Below are 21377 nucleotides of genomic sequence, written 5' to 3'. Positions count from 1 at the left end.
AATAACAACAACATGTATGTAGTTCACACCATGAACTGAGACTAATAACAACATATATGTAGTTCACACCATGAACAGAGACTAATAACAACATATATGTAGTTCACACCATGAACAGAGACTAATAACAACAACATATATGTAGTTCACACCATGAACAGAGACTAATAACAACATGTATGTAGTTCACACCATGAACTGAGACTAATAACAACATGTATGTAGTTCACACCATGAACTGAGACTAATAACAACATGTATGTAGTTCACACCATGAACAGAGACTAATAACAACATGTATGTAGTCCACACCATGACCAGAGACTAATAACAACATATATGTAGTTCACACCATGAACAGAGACTAATAACAACATGTATGTAGATCACACCATGAACAGAGACTAATAATAACAACATATATGTAGTTCACACCATGAACAGAGACTAATAACAACATATATGTAGTCCACACCATGAACAGAGACTAATAACAACATATATGTAGTTCACACCATGAACAGAGACTATTAACAACATATATGTAGTTCACACCATGAACAGAGACTAATAACAACATATATGTAGTTCACACCATGAACAGAGACTAATAACAACATATATGTAGTTCACACCATGAACAGAGACTAATAACAACATGTATGTAGTCCACACCATGAACAGAGACTAATAACAACATATATGTAGTTCACACCATGAACAGAGACTAATAACAACAACATATATGTAGTCCACACCATGAACAGAGACTAATAACAACATATATGTAGTCCACACCATGAACAGAGACTAATAACAACATGTATGTAGTCCACACCATGAACAGAGACTAATAACAACAACATGTATGTAGTTCACACCATGAACAGAGACTAATAACAACATATATGTAGTCCACACCATGAACAGAGACTAATAACAACAACATGTATGTAGTTCACACCATGAACAGAGACTAATAACAACATATATGTAGTCCACACCATGAACAGAGACTAATAACAACATGTATGTAGTCCACACCATGAACAGAGACTAATAACAACAACATGTATGTAGTTCACACCATGAACAGAGACTAATAACAACAACATGTATGTAGTTCACACCATGAACAGAGACTAATAACAACATATATGTAGTTCACACCATGAACAGAGACTAATAACAACAACATATATGTAGTTCACACCATGAACAGAGACTAATAACAACAACATGTATGTAGTTCACACCATGAACTGAGACTAATAACAACATATATGTAGTTCACACCATGAACAGAGACTAATAACAACATATATGTAGTCCACACCATGAACAGAGACTAATAACAACATGTATGTAGTCCACACCATGAACAGAGACTAACAACAACATATATGTAGTTCACACCATGAACAGAGACTAATAACAACAACATATATGTAGTTCACACCATGAACAGAGACTAATAACAACAACATGTATGTAGTTCACACCATGAACAGAGACTAATAACAACAACATATATGTAGTTCACACCATGAACAGAGACTAATAACAACAACATATATGTAGTTCACACCATGAACAGAGACTAATAACAACAACATGTATGTAGTTCACACCATGAACAGAGACTAATAACAACAACATATATGTAGTTCACACCATGAACAGAGACTAATAACAACAACATATATGTAGTCCACACCATGAACAGAGACTAATAACAACATATATGTAGTTCACACCATGAACAGAGACTAATAATAACAACATGTATGTAGTTCACACCATGAACAGAGACTAATAACAACAACATGTATGTAGTTCACACCATGAACTGAGACTAATAACAACATGTATGTAGTTCACACCATGAACAGAGACTAATAATAACAACATGTATGTAGTTCACACCATGAACAGAGACTAATAACAACAACATATATGTAGTTCACACCATGAACAGAGACTAATAACAACAACATATATGTAGTTCACACCATGAACAGAGACTAATAACAACAACATGTATGTAGTTCACACCATGAACAGAGACTAATAACAACATGTATGTAGTTCACACCATGAACAGAGACTAACAACAACATATATGTAGTTCACACCATGAACAGAGACTAATAACAACAACATGTATGTAGTTCACACCATGAACAGAGACTAATAACAACAACATATATGTAGTTCACACCATGAACAGAGACTAATAACAACAACATATATGTAGTTCACACCATGAACAGAGACTAATAACAACAACATGTATGTAGTTCACACCATGAACAGAGACTAATAACAACAACATATATGTAGTTCACACCATGAACAGAGACTAATAACAACATATATGTAGTTCACACCATGAACAGAGACTAATAACAACAACATATATGTAGTTCACACCATGAACAGAGACTAATAACAACATATATGTAGTCCACACCATGAACAGAGACTAATAACAACATATATGTAGTTCACACCATGAACAGAGACTAATAACAACAACATATATGTAGTTCACACCATGAACAGAGACTAATAACAACATGTATGTAGATCACACCATGAACAGAGACTAATAACAACAACATGTATGTAGTTCACACCATGAACAGAGACTAATAACAACAACATATATGTAGTTCACACCATGAACAGAGACTAATAACAACAACATGTATGTAGTTCACACCATGAACAGAGACTAATAACAACATGTATGTAGTTCACACCATGAACAGAGACTAATAACAACATATATGTAGTCCACACCATGAACAGAGACTAACAACAACATATACAGTGCCTTGCGAAAGTATTCGGCCCCCTTGAACTTTGCAAACTTTTGCCACATTTCAGGCTTCAAACAAAGATATAAAACTGTATTTTTTTGTGAAGAATCAACAACAAGTGGGACACAATCATGAAGTGGAAGGACATTTATTGGATATTTCAAACTTTTTTAACAAAACAAAAACTGAAAAATTGGGCGTGCAAAATTATTCAGCCCCCTTAAGTTAATACTTTGTAGCGCCACCTTTTGCTGCGATTACAGCTGTAAGTCGCTTGGGGTATGTCTCTATCAGTTTTGCACATCGAGAGACTGACATTTTTTCCCATTCCTCCTTGCAAAACAGCTCGAGCTCAGTGAGGTTGGATGGAGAGAATTTGTGAACAGCAATTTTCAGTTCTTTCCACAGATTCTCGATTGGATTCAGGTCTGGACTTTGACTTGGCCATTCTAACACCTGGATATGTTTATTTTTGAACCATTCCATTGTAGATTTTGCTTTATGTTTTGGATCATTGTCTTGTTGGAAGACAAATCTCCGTCCCAGTCTCAGGTCTTTTGCAGACTCCATCAGGTTTTCTTCCAGAATGGTCCTGTATTTGGCTCCATCCATCTTACCATCAATTTCAACTATCTTCCCTGTCCCTGCTGAAGAAAAGCAGGCCCAAACCATGATGCTGCCACCACCATGTTTGACAGTGGAGATGATGTGTTCAGCTGTGTTGCTTTTACGCCAAACATAACGTTTTGCATTGTTGCCAAAAAGTTCAATTTTGGTTTCATCTGACCAGAGCACCTTCTTCCACATGTTTGGTGTGTCTCCCAGGTGGCTTGTGGCAAACTTTAAACAACACTTTTTATGGATATCTTTAAGAAATGGCTTTCTTCTTGCCACTCTTCCATAAAGGCCAGATTTGTGCAATATATGACTGATTGTTGTCCTATGGACAGAGTCTCCCACCTCAGCTGTAGATCTCTGCAGTTCATCCAGAGTGATCATGGGCCTCTTGGCTGCATCTTTGATCAGTCTTCTCCTTGTATGAGCTGAAAGTTTAGAGGGACGGCCAGGTCTTGGTAGATTTGCAGTGGTCTGATACTCCTTCCATTTCAATATTATCGCTTGCACAGTGCTCCTTGGGCTGTTTAAAGCATCTCGGTATCTCGGACCTGCCTGGTGTGTTCCTTGTTCTTCATGATGCTCTCTGCGCTTTTAACGGACCTCTGAGACTATCACAGTGCAGGTGCATTTATACGGAGACTTGATTACACACAGGTGGATTGTATTTATCATCATTAGTCATTTAGGTCAACATTGGATCATTCAGAGATCCTCACTGAACTTCTGGAGAGAGTTTGCTGCACTGAAAGTAAAGGGGCTGAATAATTTTGCACGCCCAATTTTTCAGTTTTTGATTTGTTAAAAAAGTTTGAAATATCCAATAAATGTCGTTCCACTTCATGATTGTGTCCCACTTGTTGTTGATTCTTCACAAAAATACAGTTTTATATCTTTATGTTTGAAGCCTGAAATGTGGCAAAAGGTCGCAAAGTTCAAGGGGGCCGAATACTTTCGCAAGGCACTGTATATGTGTGTGTGTGTGTGTGTGTGTGTGTGTGTGTGTTTGCATCCCAGTTCCTCACCTGTCTCCCTGCTTCGTTGTTCTGTAGGTTCATCAATGTTCTAGTGTGTTCTATGGAGCCTCGAGGGTAGTTCTTTTCTCTCTCCCGCGCGTCCACAAACTCCCGGGCGAAACGGTAGCCATAGTTGACGTTGTCGCCACAGCCACCCCACAGCCAATCGCGCGGTAGGTCACGGGGTCGAGCGGCGCGGCTGCATCCACAGGTGGAGAGTTCTCCTTCCCGACACGCCCTGCTCACCGCGTTCACCACGCCTGCTGCACTGATGGCATAGGTGAAGGCTGTCTCCCTGCTGCCTGTCGGATGGACACACACACAAACACACACACAAACACACACACAGAGAAAAACACACACAAGGCGGTTAGCATACAATGGTAGAAGGTCCAAGATGTTCTTCAACTTTCTTTTTCCCAAGTACACACACACACACTTCCACACACTCACTCACTCACTCACTCACTCACTCACTCACTCACTCACTCACTCACTCACTCACTCACTCACACACACACACACACACACACACACACACACACACACACACACACACACACACACACACACACACACACACACACACACACACACACACACACACACACACACACACACACACACACACACAATGCCACTTGGGTTTGGTTAGCTAGCGCTTTAAGCTGGCCAGTTAACCATGGTCTCTGTTATTGATGTGTGACTACAGGGGACAATAGACAATGGGGCCTGGCGTCAGGAGATGAAGGAGCTGGGGGCCCTGGCTGGCCTGGCTAAAGGAGCACATAGAGGGATGGAGAGAGAGAAAGATGACTGAGAGAGAGAGAGAGAGAGAGAGAGAGAGAGAGAGAGAGAGAGAGAGAGAGAGAGAGAGAGAGAGAGAGAGAGAGAGAGAGAGAGAGAGAGAGAGAGAGAGGGAGAGGGAGGGAGAGAGAGAGAGAGAGAGAGCGAGAGAGAGAGGGGGGGGGGGGGGGGGAGAAACAACAAGGAGGCAGGCTGTTTTAATTAGCTAGTGAATGTCTTCCGCTACCAGATACTAGATAAACACACAACCACTCTGAATGTATTATAGACCTTTGACAGATAATTTGTGACATGGGAAGAGTGGACTCTACAAGATCTTATAAACTTACAACGGAGAGAAAAAAGCACTTCTCTTGTGGACAGATTCTAGATGTGAGAGACAGAGAGTAGCCGAACAACGACATGATCTGCGAGGGTTGACTGCAGCCACAAAGGTGAGAGGTTTATATTATTGCTCTCTCTCTCTTCTCTCTCTCGCTCTGTATCTCCCTTCTCTCTCTCTCGCTTCTCTCTCTCTCTCTCTCTCTCTCTCTCTCTCTCAATTCAATTCAAGGGGCTTTATTGGCATGGGAAACATATGTTAACATTACCAAAGCAAGTAAAGTAGATAATATACAAAAGTGAAATAAACAATAAAAATGAACAGTAAACATTACACTCACAGAAGTTCCAAAACAATAAAGACATTACAAATGTCATATTATATATATATACAGTGTTGTAACAATGTACAAATGGTTAAAGTACAAAAGGGAAAATAAATATGCATAAATATGGGTTGTATTTACAATGGTGTTTGTTCTTCACTGGTTGTACTTTTCTTGTGGCAACAGGTCACAAATCTTGCTGCTGTGATGTCACACTGTGGTATTTCCCCCAGTAGATATGAGAGATGATCAACATTGGGTTTGTTTTCAAATTCTTTGTGGATCTGTGTAATCTGAGGGAAATATGTGTCTCTAATATGGTCATACATTTGTCAGGAGGTTAGGAAGTGCAGCTCAGTTTCCACCTCATTTTGTGGGCAGTGAGCACATAGCCTGTCTCCTCTTGAGAGCCATGTCTACCTCCGGTGGCCTTTCTTAATAGCAAGGCTATACTCACTGAGTCTGTACAAGCTTTCCTTAAGTTTGGGTCAGTCACAGTGGTCAGGTATTCCGCCGCTGTGTACTCTCTGTTTAGGGCCAAATAGCATTCTAGTTTGCTCTGTTTTTTTGTTAATTCTTTCCAATGTGTCAAGTAATTATCTTTTTATTTTCTCATGATTTGGTTGGGTCTAATTGTGTTGCTGTCCTTGGGCTCTGTGGGGTCTGTTTCTGTGGGGTCTCTCTCTCTCTCTCTCTCTGTCTGTCTCTCACACTCTCTCTCTGTCTGTCTCTCTCTCTCTCTCTCTGTCTGTCTCTCACACTCTCTCTCTCTCTCTCTCTCTGTCTCTCTCTCTCTCTGTCTGTCTCTCACACTCTCTCTCTGTCTCTCTCAATTCAATTCAAAGGGCTTATTAGCATGGGGAAATCTCTCTCTCTCCCCCCATCTGCTGTGCAGGTGTTACCAATGATGTATATAAACCCTGGATTGTCGATGCTATGTATTGGCCATTGAGAGGCTTTGAAGCCACCTGTCGGCCATATTGCCACTCCCCAGTAGAATCAGTCCTCCATAGGAACAAATGGAATTCTGCAGTATTTTAATAAAACATTTTAAGGACAAAATAACATGTATTTAAGTAACATTAGTATCCCTATATATAAAATAGTTCTGTATGTCCTGTTTTGTATTATTTGTTCTGCACCCAGAACTCTGGGTCTTGTTGTTCCTGTCAGCTTTTTGATGTTTAGATAAGAATTGTATATCTGTCTTGTATACCTACCTATACACCATTCTTGTGTGTGTTCAATAAAAAATATTTGAAACATAAAATATATAATTATATATATATATTTGTATTTTTATTTTATTGTATGTTTAGCTCACATAATATAATTTACAAGTATGCTTTATTGTGTCTGTAAAATAATTTAAAAAAATACAACTGGGGGAGTTCCAAGATGGAGGCACTGCGGCTTCAACACAACGCCCCCTACTTGACATCTTGTGTATATATAAATCATTGGGTGTTACCTGACAGGTTTTCCATTGGATGGACATACCATCTGGAATGCAGATCTCAAGGTTTCACATACTTCAGCATCGTAGCCTTGGTGGGCCTAGGACTCTCTATACAAGCAAATAAACGTAACCTTGGCAGCTGGCACTCTCTCTCCAAATGAGAGAATGAAAAATGAAAAATATATTCTGTTCACGTTTTATGATTTGGAAATGCTTAAATAATTCGTGAGTTTGATATTTAAAAATATATATATGTAGTCATAGCCTATAATGACATATCTTTGGAAGTAATTCGCCTGTGAATGCCACTTTGGCCAACCAAGAAAGAGGGAATCAGTTTACAATGCCAATGTCTGTCAGTAAGATAAACATATATATTTTTTTATTCCATGTAAACCGCAACTCCGCATTTAAGACTGGCTATCCTGATTCCTGGCACTGTTATAACAGAAACGTCACGTGTCAAAAAGTTGTAATTATGAGTTCTCTTAAAAACAGAATGTGTAGGTTACACGTGAGCCAGGCGACAGGAGCCGGAGCGCGCGATACAGACGAGGACTTTTATTGGCCCATAGAACCGATACTTCAAATAGCAGCCCGGATCTGCCGAGTCCGTGTCACCCCTTGATTGCATTTCAAAAGGAGGCCGTGGACAATAGCAGGCTAACACCTCAATAAAACTCTCGCGATTGACTGCAAACAACTCCTTTGCTGTTTTGGGAACGGCGAGGGAGAGGGAGGGGATCGGTCCGCCGGCCTGACTGGCCGTCGGAGGGGGATACTGCATCAGAGGGAGAATAGAGAAGCTATGGGCTACTGGACATCGCGATCTCTAGCCTACACCTCCTCTAACTACAGAACGGAACTAACACTCAATTGTCGAGAGAAATCTGACTGACAATTAAGCGCAACGATTTTTTATTTTGGAAACATTAAGTTTGTTATAAGGTTCCACTATCTAGTAGTTGAACTGATACAAAAGCACGTTCAAGAATACAGGTACAGTTATCCGCGTTGCCTCTAAAGTGCACTAATTCTACGTTTACAATGGGAATTCAAAATGTAAACATAAACATGTGTCATCACCTACCGCCGCATTGGCCTATCACTCATTAGCTCTGGTCCAGCGCATTCGTGCGCGTTCCTTATTAACTAACCGTTAGTGAAATAAACGGTCACTAACGCCCTGAACCAGACCTAGCCTATATCCCAATCCCACCATGTGACTGGCTCACCTATCTGCATGACGCGTCCGAACACGGATGCATTATCCACGGTGCTACAGTTCCACCGCCGCTGTCTGAACTGGTATTGACATTCATTGATGCCCGTCTTGGCCCCCTCGCCAATGTAGACCATATGGTCCTGGTAGAGCTGGCACAGCTTCCTCTGCCCCTGGGAGAGTCCCGTCAGCTGGCTGCACAGAGGCTGGGCCCCGATGATGTACATCTCCGGTCTCTGGATAGGGTTCATCGCTAACGACCTGCATGCACGGATGGGAAATAGGCGGTGGGTAGTTATATACGGTGTTGAGAAAATAAACGTGTATTATAGTGTGTGGATGAGGCATTTGAGCCTATATGGCTTCAGTCAAAGATTCGCCGTTTCAATATGTCATATAAATCGGTACAATTGGCAATAATGGAAAATATGCATGAATTAAATCCCCAAATAATAAATATAAAGGAACACATATAGTCTATTCTACTGTGGAAATAAAGACAGGTAAATATCGCATCGGTAATGAAATAATGATGTGCTGTAGCGATGTCAAATGATGAGGAATATGATCGGAATGTTCTCCATCAGAGTGGAACGTTTGGCAGCTCTCCGCACAAGGTCAAGATGCGGTGTTCCACTCTGCGGAGTTCTCCTGTTTCCCCCCATTCCACAAACAGCTTGGCCATTTGTGCGTAGCATGGGTAAATATTGTGACAAAGTCACCACATTTGTTCTTCCACTGGTCTCCTCCACAACACAAAACAACACACGGACGCTCTCTCAAACCCCAATCACAAAACCCACCATCTGTAAATTAATGGATCAACTGCGCATGAACTAAAGTACGCAGCGATATAGAAACTGTACAGAGTTAATTTGACATAAGAAAAAGTTCAACTTACAACCAGGAGTTGGCGTCCACCAGTAGTTGCGAGCTGCATGCGATGAGAGCGACCGCCAGCAGTAAGTGTTTCTGGGCGCTGCTGCACGGTCTCCGGCTGGTCCTGGTCTCCATGACCCCTTGCGCCACCATCACCGCCAACAAACACCAAAACGTGGAAGAAGTGCCCCTCTGTGAAAAAGACGGATCAAAAAACAACCTCTGTAATCCGCTGCGGGGGGGTTCTGGGTTCACAGAGATGACGATGCCGAGACAACCAAGAGTCAATATCCGATTCCGTGGAGATAAGGTGTCCTGCGCATTGTCCCCATGACTTTATTGACTTGTAGCTTTGTCTAAACTCTGTTCGGAACGCCTAATCCGAATTCCCAGTCGTGCGTAAAATGTGTACAAGGAAGAAAACCTGATTTTACGCATTAGGATCTATAGGCTAAGATGCGTTTAGTAAGGAGACATCAGATGTGCGTTCTGATGAAGACTAAAGTTAAATTAAAAAAACAAAACACAGTCCATGAAAAGTTTAGATGACGTTGGTTAATGTTGTTGACCCGATAAGATGCATGTCTCATACTGGTATTTCCCAGAAGATTAAAAATACACGGCTATTTATGAAAACATTTCAACAAGTGTTCATTCCTTCCCTCGATCTGATCTACTTTGTAAGTTTACATTCTAAACACTGACTGCCTCTCCTCATCCCACCCCTCTCATCCCCTCTTCTCCTCATCCCACCCCTCACTCCCCCTCCCCCTCTTCTCCCCCTTGTTTTACGGGCAAGGGGAGGGACGGACGCCCGCGGGGAACACGGTTCATGTCAAATCAAATTGTATTTGTCACATGCGCCGAATACAACATGTGTTTACCGTGAAATGCTGAATACAACATGTGTTTACCGTGAAATGCCGAATACAACATGTGTTTACCGTGAAATGCCGAATACAACATGTGTTTACTGTGAAATGCTGAATACAACATGTGTTTACTGTGAAATGCTGAATACAACATGTGTTTACCGTTAAATGCTGAATACAACATGTGTTTACTGTGAAATGCTGAATACAACATGTGTTTACCGTTAAATGCTGAATACAACATGTGTTTACCGTTAAATGCTGAATACAACATGTGTTTACCGTGAAATGCTGAATACAACATGTGTTTACTGTGAAATGCCGAATACAACATGTGTTTACTGTGAAATGCCGAATACAACATGTGTTTACCGTGAAATGCCGAATACAACATGTGTTTACCGTGAAATGCTTACTTACAAGCCCTTGACCAAGAAAATAATGTTTAAGAAAGCATTTACGAAACAAACTAAAGTAATAAAAAAACAACAGAATAAAGTAACAATAACGAGGCTATATACAGTACAGGGGTACGGAGGCTATATACAGTACAGGGGTACGGAGGCTATATACAGTACAGGGGTACGGAGGCTATATACAGTACAGGGGTACGGAGGCTATATACAGTACAGGGGTACGGAGGCTTTATACAGTACAGGGGTACGGAGGCTATATACAGTACAGGGGTACGGAGGCTATATACAGTACAGGGGTACGGAGGCTTTATACAGTACAGGGGTACGGAGGCTATATACAGTACAGGGGTACGGAGGCTATATACAGTACAGGGGTACGGAGGCTATATACAGTACAGGGGTACGGAGGCTATATACAGTACAGGGGTACGGAGGCTATATACAGTACAGGGGTACGGAGGCTATATACAGTACAGGGGTACGGAGGCTATATACAGTACAGGGGTACGGAGGCTATATACAGTACAGGGGTACGGAGGCTATATACAGTACAGGGGTACGGTACCGAGTCAATGTGGAGGCTTTATACAGTACAGGGGTACGGAGGCTATATACAGTACAGGGGTACGGTACCGAGTCAATGTGGAGGCTATATACAGTACAGGGGTACGGTACCGAGTCAATGTGGAGGCTATATACAGTACAGGGGTACGGTACCGAGTCAATGTGGAGGCTATATACAGTACGGGGGTACGGTACCGAGTCAATGTGGAGGCTATATACAGTACGGTACCGAGTCAATGTGGAGGCTATATACAGTACAGGGGTACGGTACCGAGTCAATGTGGAGGCTATATACAGGTGGTACGGTACCGAGTCAATGTGGAGGCTATATACAGGGGGTACGGTACCGAGTCAATGTGGAGGCTATATACAGGGGGTACGGTACCGAGTCAATGTGGAGGCTATCATTGCGCAAGCCGGAGACCACCGGAGGGTCATGGAGAGAGAGAAGTGAGAGAAACCCTTGAATTGAAATAGAGAGAGAAGTGAATTGAGAGAAACCCTTGAATTGAAATAGAGAGAGAGAAGTGAAACCCTTGTATTGAAATAGAGAGAGGGAAGTGAATTGAGAGAAACCTTTGAATTGAAATAGAGAGAGAGAGACAACAGTGTACGTAGCAAACAGTCATTTTTGTGACTCAGACCTGATTCTGCACAAGTTGCGCCCTAAAAGAGCAACATCTCAACACCAAAGCCCTTCCCGGTGTGTACAATGAGCATTCTGCTGTTACTAGAATACCAGAGGAACCCAATTTAAACAAACCCAATAAGATGTTTCAAGCACTATTAAATAATCGTAATATAATTGTCATTTATTTTTTATTGGTATAAAAAAAATAAACGACATGGCACCAATACAAACACATATTTAAAACTGCATGTGTGTGTGTGTGTGTGTGTGTGTGTACACGTTTTATTATACTTGTGAGTACCAGAAGTCCTCACAAGAATAGCAAACCTTTTGCCGGTCCTTTAGGGTTAAGGTTAGGTTTAGGGTTAAGGTTAGGTTTAGGGGTTAAGGTTAGGTTTAGGGGTTAAGGTTAGGTTTAGGGTTAAGGTTAGGTTTAGGGGTTAAGGTTAGGTTTAGGGTTAAGGTTAGGTTTAGGGTTAAGGTTAGGTTTAGGGTTAAGGTTAGGTTTAGGAGTTAGGTTAGGTTTAGGGTTAAGGTTAGGTTTAGGGTTAAGGTTAGGTTTAGGGTTAAGGTTAGGTTTAGGGAAAATAGGATTTTGAATGGGAATTAATTGTTGGTACCCAGAAAGTCCTCACAAGTTAGTAAGACATACCTGTGTGTGTGTGTGTGTGTGTGTGTGTGTGTGTGTGTGTGTGTGTGTGTGTGTGTGTGCATGCGTGCGTGCAAGAGAGAGATTAATGGAGTTAACGTTTTGGAAAATTTCACAATTCCATCAAAGTTCATGTGCGTTAAATCCCCCTTTTACTTCGACTTGAAGATTTGTTTGAATAAACGCGAGTGCTTCGAAAACCTTAATCCTCCTTTGAATAAGAAAATAAAGCCGGCCACACATTGAGCTCTGAAGACTAGCTCCTCTAAAGAAAAGGCGTGTTGGAGCGAGCTTTCCTTATTTCAAATGTTCGCCAAGACAAAGTAAAACGCCATGCTGGAATGGGAACCTCTGATCTAAAGTCCTTCCACTTTCTAAAGTCGCCCAAATCAGAGTCCTCGATAATAAAATAGTCCAAAGCCGAACTACTACAAATACGGCTTTAGAGATATGTTGAACCATATGCGCATAGCTGCACACGTTTGCGTATTGTTCCAGGCTGCATCACAACCGGGCGTGATTGGGAGTCCCATTGGGCAGCGGACAATTGGCCCAGCGTCGTCCGGGTTTTTGCCGGGGTAGGCCGTTATTGAAAATAATAATTTGTTCTTAACTGATTTGCCAAGTTAAATAAAGGTTAAATCAAATAAAGCAACATAAAAACGTGTTATGAGGAGCAATAAAACGAATCGAATTCAGTAACAACCGGAAAAAAACCCATCAAACTCGGAAAGGGAAGCTTTTACTTTGCACTGTGTAAAAATATAACATAGTATTCGAATGTCATAAACCTATCTTTAAAAAAAAAAAACTAGAAACATTTCCATTTATGTTCACAGAAAATGAAATAAACGAAGAGCATTGTAGCTCTGCTCATGGCACATGCAGGACGCATAGGGGTCCAGCCAAGCAGCTTAACCAGCTATTTCCCCAGGTCTTCCTTTCCTCTTTACTGGTCTCCGTTCCATAGACCAGACAGTCAGTGGACATATATAGGGCCTTGACTGGCGCGAGAGAGACGCCACTCGATTTCCGACCGGTCTCTGCATGATAATGCCACTGTCGTCGCGCCTTTCATCTTTCCCCAAACCCCTAGGCCTGCACCCCAACCATCAACTTTTCACGCGCCCGCGGTCGCCTTCCATCCTAGACCGACCCCCCTCCCCTCCTGTAAAGTGTCTTGACTGCCTGCAATATACATCCAGTGCTTAGGTTGTAGTGTTATGTTGTTTGAATGTGTACTAGGGTGCAATAGGTCTACTTGTAGACCATTAGTTTCCCTGTGCTTGACCCCTTTGACGTTGGTTTCAGTGGAGAAAAATTAATGAATTAATGAACGTTTTTGGGTCACCCAATAGGACACCTAATTCTCAATGTCTTTCAAATTCCCTTAAGGGTGATAAATCGTTTTAGAGTGCTATTAGTGTTTCACCTCCACAAACACATCTCATACCTTACACCTATCCCGATTGGTTGCATTTGTTTGCAGGACTATATGAGCAGACAGTCAAAATAGCCGGATTATAAATAATTATTTATTGAAGGCAATTTTATTATGAAGCAATATTCCTGTTTTGGGGTTAACAGCGCCCTCTGCTGGTTAAATTGACATGGTAACCATTTCCCTGTTTATCTAACAGTCACCACAATCAGTCCCGAATCCCAGCATAGAATACAACAGCAGAGTAGGCTGTTATAGAGGCTAACCACTTCCCTCCAGTGGCATCATGTAATAATTACACCTAGGCTGATGGAGAAAAAAATCTGACGCTGTAGAGATCAAGTAGGTTATATTACATTAAAACGAGTGTGATATTTATGAATTGATTAGGCCTATTGCGTGTTAATTTTTTTAAATCTAATGGGATTGACTGTGATTTACTGGCAGGACAAATTGAAGTTAATGTTATCTATCATTTATTAGCAGTGCGAACTGTGAAGATCAGAACATGCAGCACCTAATTGCTTTACACGTAAATTATTAAATAAATGATGAACTATTCACGTTTATAAGTAATGAGTCTGGGTGTTTGATACCAAAGGATGCCACAATCGATCTGAAAAGATGAGCACTGTAGTAGCTCTGCTGTTCGTCCTCTGCAGCTGTGCCTCTGACAGACCTTATCTTCAGAACACCGGTTAATGGAGTCTACTACTTCACATACACCGAGTGTTGCTGTATAGAAATGGACATGTAATGGTGACTGTGACCGATGGTGATGAAGCAGATGGAGAGGACAAGGGGGTTCCAATGGTGTCACCCTGCAGTTGGAAGGAGATACAGTCTGAGATCACCCTGCAGTTGGAAGGAGATACAGTCTGAGGTCACCCTGCAGCAGGAAGGAGATACAGTCTAAGTTCACCCTGCAGCAGGAAGGAGATACAGTCTGAGTTCACCCTGCAGCAGGAAGGAGATACAGTCTGAGGTCACCCTGCAGTTGGAAGGAGATACAGTCTGAGGTCACCCTGCAGCAGGAAGGAGATACAGTCTGAGTTCACCCTGCAGCAGGAAGGAGATACAGTCTGAGTTCACCCTGCAGCAGGAAGGAGATGCAGTCTGAGTTCACCCTGCAGCAGGAAGGAGATACAGTCTGAGTTCACCCTGCAGCAGGAAGGAGATACAGTCTGAGTTCACCCTGCAGCAGGAAGGAGATACAGTCTGAGTTCACCCTGCAGCAGGAAGGAGATACAGTCTGAGTTCACCCTGCAGTTGGAAGGAGATACAGTCTGAGGTCACCCTGCAGTTGGAAGGAGATACAGTCTGAGGTCACCCTGCAGTTGGAATGAGATACAGTCTGAGGTCACCCTGCAGTTGGAAGGAGATACAGTCTGAGGTCACCCTGCAGTTGGAAGGAGATGCAGTCTGAGGTCACCCTGCAGTTGGAAGGAGATACAGTCTGAGGTCACCCTGCAGCTGGAAGAAGGAGATACAGTCTGAGGTCACCCTGCAGCTGGAAGAAGGAGATACAGTCTGAGGTCACCCTGCAGCAGGAAGAAGGAGATACAGTCTGAGGTCACCCTGCAGCAGGAAGAAGGAGATACAGTCTGAGGTCACCCTGCAGCAGGAAGAAGGAGATACAGTCTGAGGTCACCCTGCAGTTGGAAGGAGATACAGTCTGAGGTCACCCTGCAGCAGGACACCATGTCTTCGATGACCGGGCCTCACCTCACCAGCTTCACAGGCTTTTTGCTCTTCTCTTAGAAAACAGGTTCTTCTTCTCTTTCTGGTTCTATGACGTACAGTCGTACTCTGGGACGACGTGAGAGGAAATACAGGAAACGCATGACTTATTAGTCTTCAGTTAGATTCTTCTTCTTTCTCAGATCTGCAACTGATTGTGAAAACTAAACTTTGAGAACAAAATGAAAATCCCACATTGCTGATTATGAAGAATACAATGTGACATCATCTGGGTCCCCTTTGTCAAAGTATGTGCTCTCTTCTATTTCCTAACAATAAAATGCATCTAACAATTGAATTGTCATTATTTGAAATAATGCCAGTAAATATCACAACAGATTGTAGTCTGGTCTGTTCTGTTCTGGTCTGGTCTGGTCTGGTCTGGTCTGGTCTGTTCTGGTCTGGTCTGTTCTGGTCTGGTCTGGTCTGTTCTGGTCTGGTCTGGTCTGTTCTGTTCTGGTCTGTTCTGTTCTGGTCTGGTCTGGTCTGTTCTGGTCTGGTCTGTTCTAGTCTGGTCTGTTCTGGTCTGTTCTGGTCTGGTCTGGTCTGGTCTGTTCTGGTCTGGTCTGTTCTGGTCTGGTCTGTTCTGTTCTGGTCTGGTCTGGTCTGTTCTGGTCTGGTCTGGTCTGTTCTGGTCTGGTCTGTTCTGGTCTGTTCTGGTCTGGTCTGTTCTGGTCTGGTCTGGTCTGTTCTGGTCTGTTCTGTTCTGGTCTGTTCTGTTCTGGTCTGTTCTGGTCTGGTCTGGTCTGGTCTGGTCTGTTCTGGTCTGTTCTGTTCTGGTCTGTTCTGGTCTGGTCTGGTCTGTTCTGGTCTGGTCTGGTCTGTTCTGGTCTGGTCTGGTCTGTTCTGGTCTGGTCTGGTCTGTTCTGGTCTGTTCTGTTCTGGTCTGGTCTGTTCTGGTCTGTTCTGGTCTGGTCTGGTCTGTTCTGGTCTGGTCTGGTCTGTTCTGGTCTGGTCTGGTCTGTTCTGGTCTGGTCTGGTCTGTTCTGGTCTGTTCTGGTCTGGTCTGTTCTGTTCTGGTCTGGTCTGGTCTGTTCTGTTCTGGTCTGGTCTGTTCTGGTCTGTTCTGGTCTGTTCTGGTCTGGTCTGTTCTGGTCTGTTCTGGTCTGGTCTGGTCTGGTCTGGTCTGGTCTGTTCTGGTCTGTTCTGGTCTGGTCTCTCCTTGCAGAAGTGAAAACATGTTTTGCAGTGGTCTCTACATCACACATCTTTTATAAGACTTGAACTGCTGTGAATGAATCAAGGACTAATTCATGCTCAAGGCACTGTCTTATATACATACACCTTACATAGTAACATAACCTGTTCAGACCTACAGTTCATATCAATGTGGTTTTACAGTAGTAACCCGCTATTCCTTATAGCTGCCACATGGGGGCGCACTTCAGCACAAACCGCACATCAAGCTCCCAGGCATGAAAAATAAATTTTCTCCTGAGCTCTATGCAATAACTATCTAGCCATGTGCAATGTCAGTGTAACGCCTCAATCACACCTACAGAGTCTCTGCGTTTTGGTACACCAGAATTACATTCATTTACAACGGAATGCTGTGCTGGCCATGCAGCTTTGAGTTGCAGAGTGTCAGCTTCAGTGTGTTCTGTGTTCTGGGTTCTGTGTTCTGTGTTCTGTGTTCTGGGTTCTGTGTTCTGTGTTCTGTGTTCTGGGTTCTGGGTTCTGTGTTTTGGGTTCTGTGTTCTGGGTTCTGGGTTCTGTGTTCTGTGTTCTGGGTTCTGGGTTCTGTGTTCTGTGTTCTGTGTTCTGGGTTCTGTGTTCTGGGTTCTGTGTTCTGGGTTCTGTGTTCTGTGTTCTGGGTTCTGTGTTCTGTGTTCTGGGTTCTGGGTTCTGGGTTCTGTGTTCTGGGTTCTGTGTTCTGTGGTACATCAAACTGTATGCGTAGACTTGACAGAAATAGCAGCAAAGGGTGAATGTTTTGTTTTCCCCATTTGAAGACAGGTGGTGGTGAGTAGTTGATTCAAAGAGAGAGAGTAAGACCCTAGTTGAACAGTTAATGAACAAATTAATTTCTTCCAAAATGAAGGAGAAGCAAGAGAGAGAGAGAGATTGTCATTTTTTTTCAGTTTCACTTACTTATTTAGCAAATGCAGCTAGCTAGTTTAGCCTACTGAAACACACTGCTCAAACAGAGGGATGCTATGTTAGCTAGCTGGCTATAACAGAGGGATGCTATGTTATCTAGCTGGCTATAACAGAGGGATGCTATGTTAGCTAGCTGGCTATAACAGAGGGATGCTATGTTAGCTAGCTGGCTATAACAGAGGGATGGTATGTTAGCTAGCTGGCTATAACAGAGGGATGCTATGTTAGCTAGCTGGCTATAACAGAGGGATGCTATGTTAGCTAGCTGGCTATAACAGAGGGATGCTATGTTAGCTAGCTGGCTATGACAGAGGGATGCTATGTTAGCTAGCTGGCTATAACAGAGGGATGCTATGTTATCTAGCTGGCTATAACAGAGGGATGCTATGTTAGCTAGCTGGCTATAACAGAGGGATGCTATGTTAGCTAGCTGGCTATAACAGAGGGATGCTATGTTAGCTAGCTGGCTATAACAGAGGGATGCTATGTTAGCTAGCTGGCTATAACAGAGGGATGCTATGTTAGCTAGCTGGCTATAACAGAGGGATGCTATGTTAGCTAGCTGGCTATAACAGAGGGATGCTATGTTAGCTAGCTGGCTATAACAGAGGGATGCTATGTTAGCTAGCTGGCTATAACAGAGGGATGCTATGTTAGCTAGCTGGCTATAATAGAGGGATGCTATGTTAGCTAGTTGGCTATAACAGAGGGATGCTATGTTAGCTAGCTGGCTATAACAGAGGGATGCTATGTTAGCTAGCTGGCTATAACAGAGGGATGCTATGTTAGCTAGCTGGCTATAACAGAGGGATGCTATGTTAGCTAGCTGGCTATGACTTTCCAACACAACACTGGAACTCTTCCAAGTCAAGGTAAGCTTTTGGTTTGACTCATTTATTGCCACTGGGGCCCCCCGGTCTAACTACCTACTGACTGTACACTGCAACATTACTACACGACTGTAGAGGGTTTACTAACGCGTCAGATCTATTAGCTATGCTGACTATGACGATACTTTAGCTAATATGGTGACAACGATGTAGGTTGTGTGTAGCGGTTTGCCGGTCACATACAGCTGATGTGTTGTGCATTGAAGTCCACAAGCGAAGGGACAAGGTGAGAGGAGGAGAGTGCATATATAGATGCGAGAAGGAATACAACGTGGCTGCTATGAAAGGGAATTGTGTTTACGAGTGATCGGGGGTGTATTCATTCTGCCGATTCTGTTGAAAAAAAGGTTTCTTAAACGGAAGCAAACAGAATAAAACGGGGATAAACATAACTCAATTTGTCCAATAGAAACTCTTGTTTGCAAATGTTGGACTAATGACAGGGAAAATTCAAGTATCATGTAGTAGCCTAAACCTATCACTGTCCCATTGAACTGGGTGAATGAAATATAAATGACAGTCATCCAATATGCTCACGGAAAACAAATCATCCTCCGTCATCTTAAATGACACTGACCAACACTGTTCCCTATATAGCACACAGAGAAGGTGAGAGGAGATGATTAGGAGAGGAGAGAAGAGGAGATAAGGGGAAAGAAGGGGAGAGGAGAAGAGAGAAGGGGAGAGGAGAGAAGGGGAGAGGAGAGAAGGGGAGAGGAGAGGCGATAAGGGGAAAGAAAGGGAGAGGAGAGGAGAGAAGGGGAGAGGAGATAAGGGGAGAGAAGGTGAGAGGAGATGATTAGGAGAGGAGAGAAGGGGAGAGGAGAGAAGAGGAGATAAGGGGAAAGAAGAGGAGAGGAGAGGAGGAGAGAGAAGAGAAGGGGAGAGGAGTGGAGAGGAGAGAAGGGGAGAGGAGAGGAGAGAAGGGGAGAGGAGTGGAGAGGAGAGAAGGGGAGAGGAGAGGAGAGAAGGGGAGAGGAGAGGAGAGAAGGGGAGATGAGAGGAGAGAAGGGGAGAGGAGAGGAGAGAAGGGGAGAGGAGTGGAGAGGAGAGAAGGGGAGAGGAGAGGAGAGGAGAGAAGGGGAGAGGAGAGGAGAGGAGAGAAGGGGAGAGGATCCACATGGATTGGCTGTGGTCTGATTGGCTGTGGTCTGATTGGCTGTAGTCTGATTGGCTGTGGTCTGATTGGCTGTGGTCTGTGATACAGATATAAACATCCTCCACTGGAGCTGTATCTACAGCAGGAAGGACCTGCTGGTCCACCAGTGTTGACAGTGTCACTGGCTTTGTGGCATTGCTACAGGACATCACAGTGACCGTCAAAGGGACATAAAGAGCATTTGATTTCTATACATTCAGTGGTCTGCCAGCTATGTGGCAGCAGTATTACTGTACAGTCAATGGAAGAAATGCTTGGGTGGCATCCTATGGAAAAGATCTATGTGCCCCTGAGGGCCCAGTGGCTATTTGGCTTCCGGAATGCCAGCCAGGGACCCAATGACTGACAGGGGTCCAGAACATTCTGATCTAGAACATTCTATTTCAGTAGCGTCTAGCGGTCCTCACGTCTCAGTGTGTGAGATGGAAGACCTATATCAATACAAGCAAATATTCAAATTCACTCAAATTAACCAATGAATAAAAAGAGTGGTATGGAGCCCAGCTATGAACCCAGCTCTTAGTCAGAACGCCATCCTAACTGTGAAACGTGTGCTTTCACACAGAGAGACAGTGCTTGGAGACAAACACAGCACAGACAGAGACAAAGTCCCACGGTCAACAGAGATCTACTGTAGGGCACCTCCAGTCTAGTGTTACTATATTATACCTCCAGTCTAGTGCTACTATATGATACCTCCAGTCTAGTGTTACTATATGATACCTCCAGTCTAGTGTTACTATATGATACCTCCAGTCTAGTGTTACTATATGATACCTCCAGTCTAGTGTTACTATATGATACCTCCAGTCTAGTGTTACTATATGGCACCTCCAGTCTAGTGTTACTATATGATACCTCCAGTCTAGTGTTACTATATGATACCTCCAGTCTAGTGTTACTATATGATACCTCCAGGGCCGGCTCCAGTCTAGTGTTACTATATGATACCTCCAGTCTAGTGTTACCATATGATACCTCCAGTCTAGTGTTACTATATGATACCTCCAGTCTAGTGTTACTCTGTGATACCTCCAGTCTAGTGTTACTATATGATACCTCCAGTCTAGTGTTACTCTGTGATACCTCCAGTCTAGTGTTACTATATGATACCTCCAGTCTAGTGTTACTATATGATACCTCCAGTCTAGTGTTACTATATGATACCTCCAGTCTAGTGTTACTATATGATACCTCCAGTCTAGTGCTACTATATGATACCTCCAGTCTAGTGTTACTATATGATACCTCCAGTCTCGTGTTACTATATGATACCTCCAGTCTAGTGTTACTATATGATACCTCCAGTCTAGTGTTACTATATGATACCTCCAGTCTCGTGTTACTATATGATACCTCCAGTCTAGTGTTACTATATGATACCTCCAGTCTAGTGTTACTATATGGCACCTCCAGTCTAGTGTTACTATACGATACCTCCAGTC

The 21377-nt window shown here is 43.0% G+C and overlaps 1 protein-coding gene across 2 annotated transcripts in view; it reads right to left on the bottom strand.

The window, feature by feature from the left end:
• LOC149970078 (protein Wnt-5b) overlaps positions 1-21377 on the bottom strand; it is a 224793-nt gene that overhangs the window by 45503 nt on the left and 157913 nt on the right. For both annotated transcript variants that reach the window (XM_090228736.1, XM_090228737.1), the window contains 3 exons: positions 9493-9662; positions 8605-8852; positions 4466-4758 (listed from right to left, as the gene is read on the bottom strand). In XM_090228736.1, coding sequence (XP_090084862.1) covers positions 4466-4758; positions 8605-8852; positions 9493-9623 — 672 coding nt within the window. In that variant the 5' untranslated portion in view covers positions 9624-9662. The remainder of the gene's footprint in view (positions 1-4465; positions 4759-8604; positions 8853-9492; positions 9663-21377) is intronic.

This window comes from Oncorhynchus mykiss, unplaced genomic scaffold (genome assembly GCF_057628025.1).
Source record: "Oncorhynchus mykiss isolate SJ-2025 unplaced genomic scaffold, ASM5762802v1 scaffold96, whole genome shotgun sequence".
Classification (NCBI taxonomy): domain Eukaryota; kingdom Metazoa; phylum Chordata; class Actinopteri; order Salmoniformes; family Salmonidae; genus Oncorhynchus; species Oncorhynchus mykiss.
The sequence above is the reverse complement of the archived record's forward strand: the minus strand, read 5'-3'. Positions and strand labels throughout refer to the sequence as shown.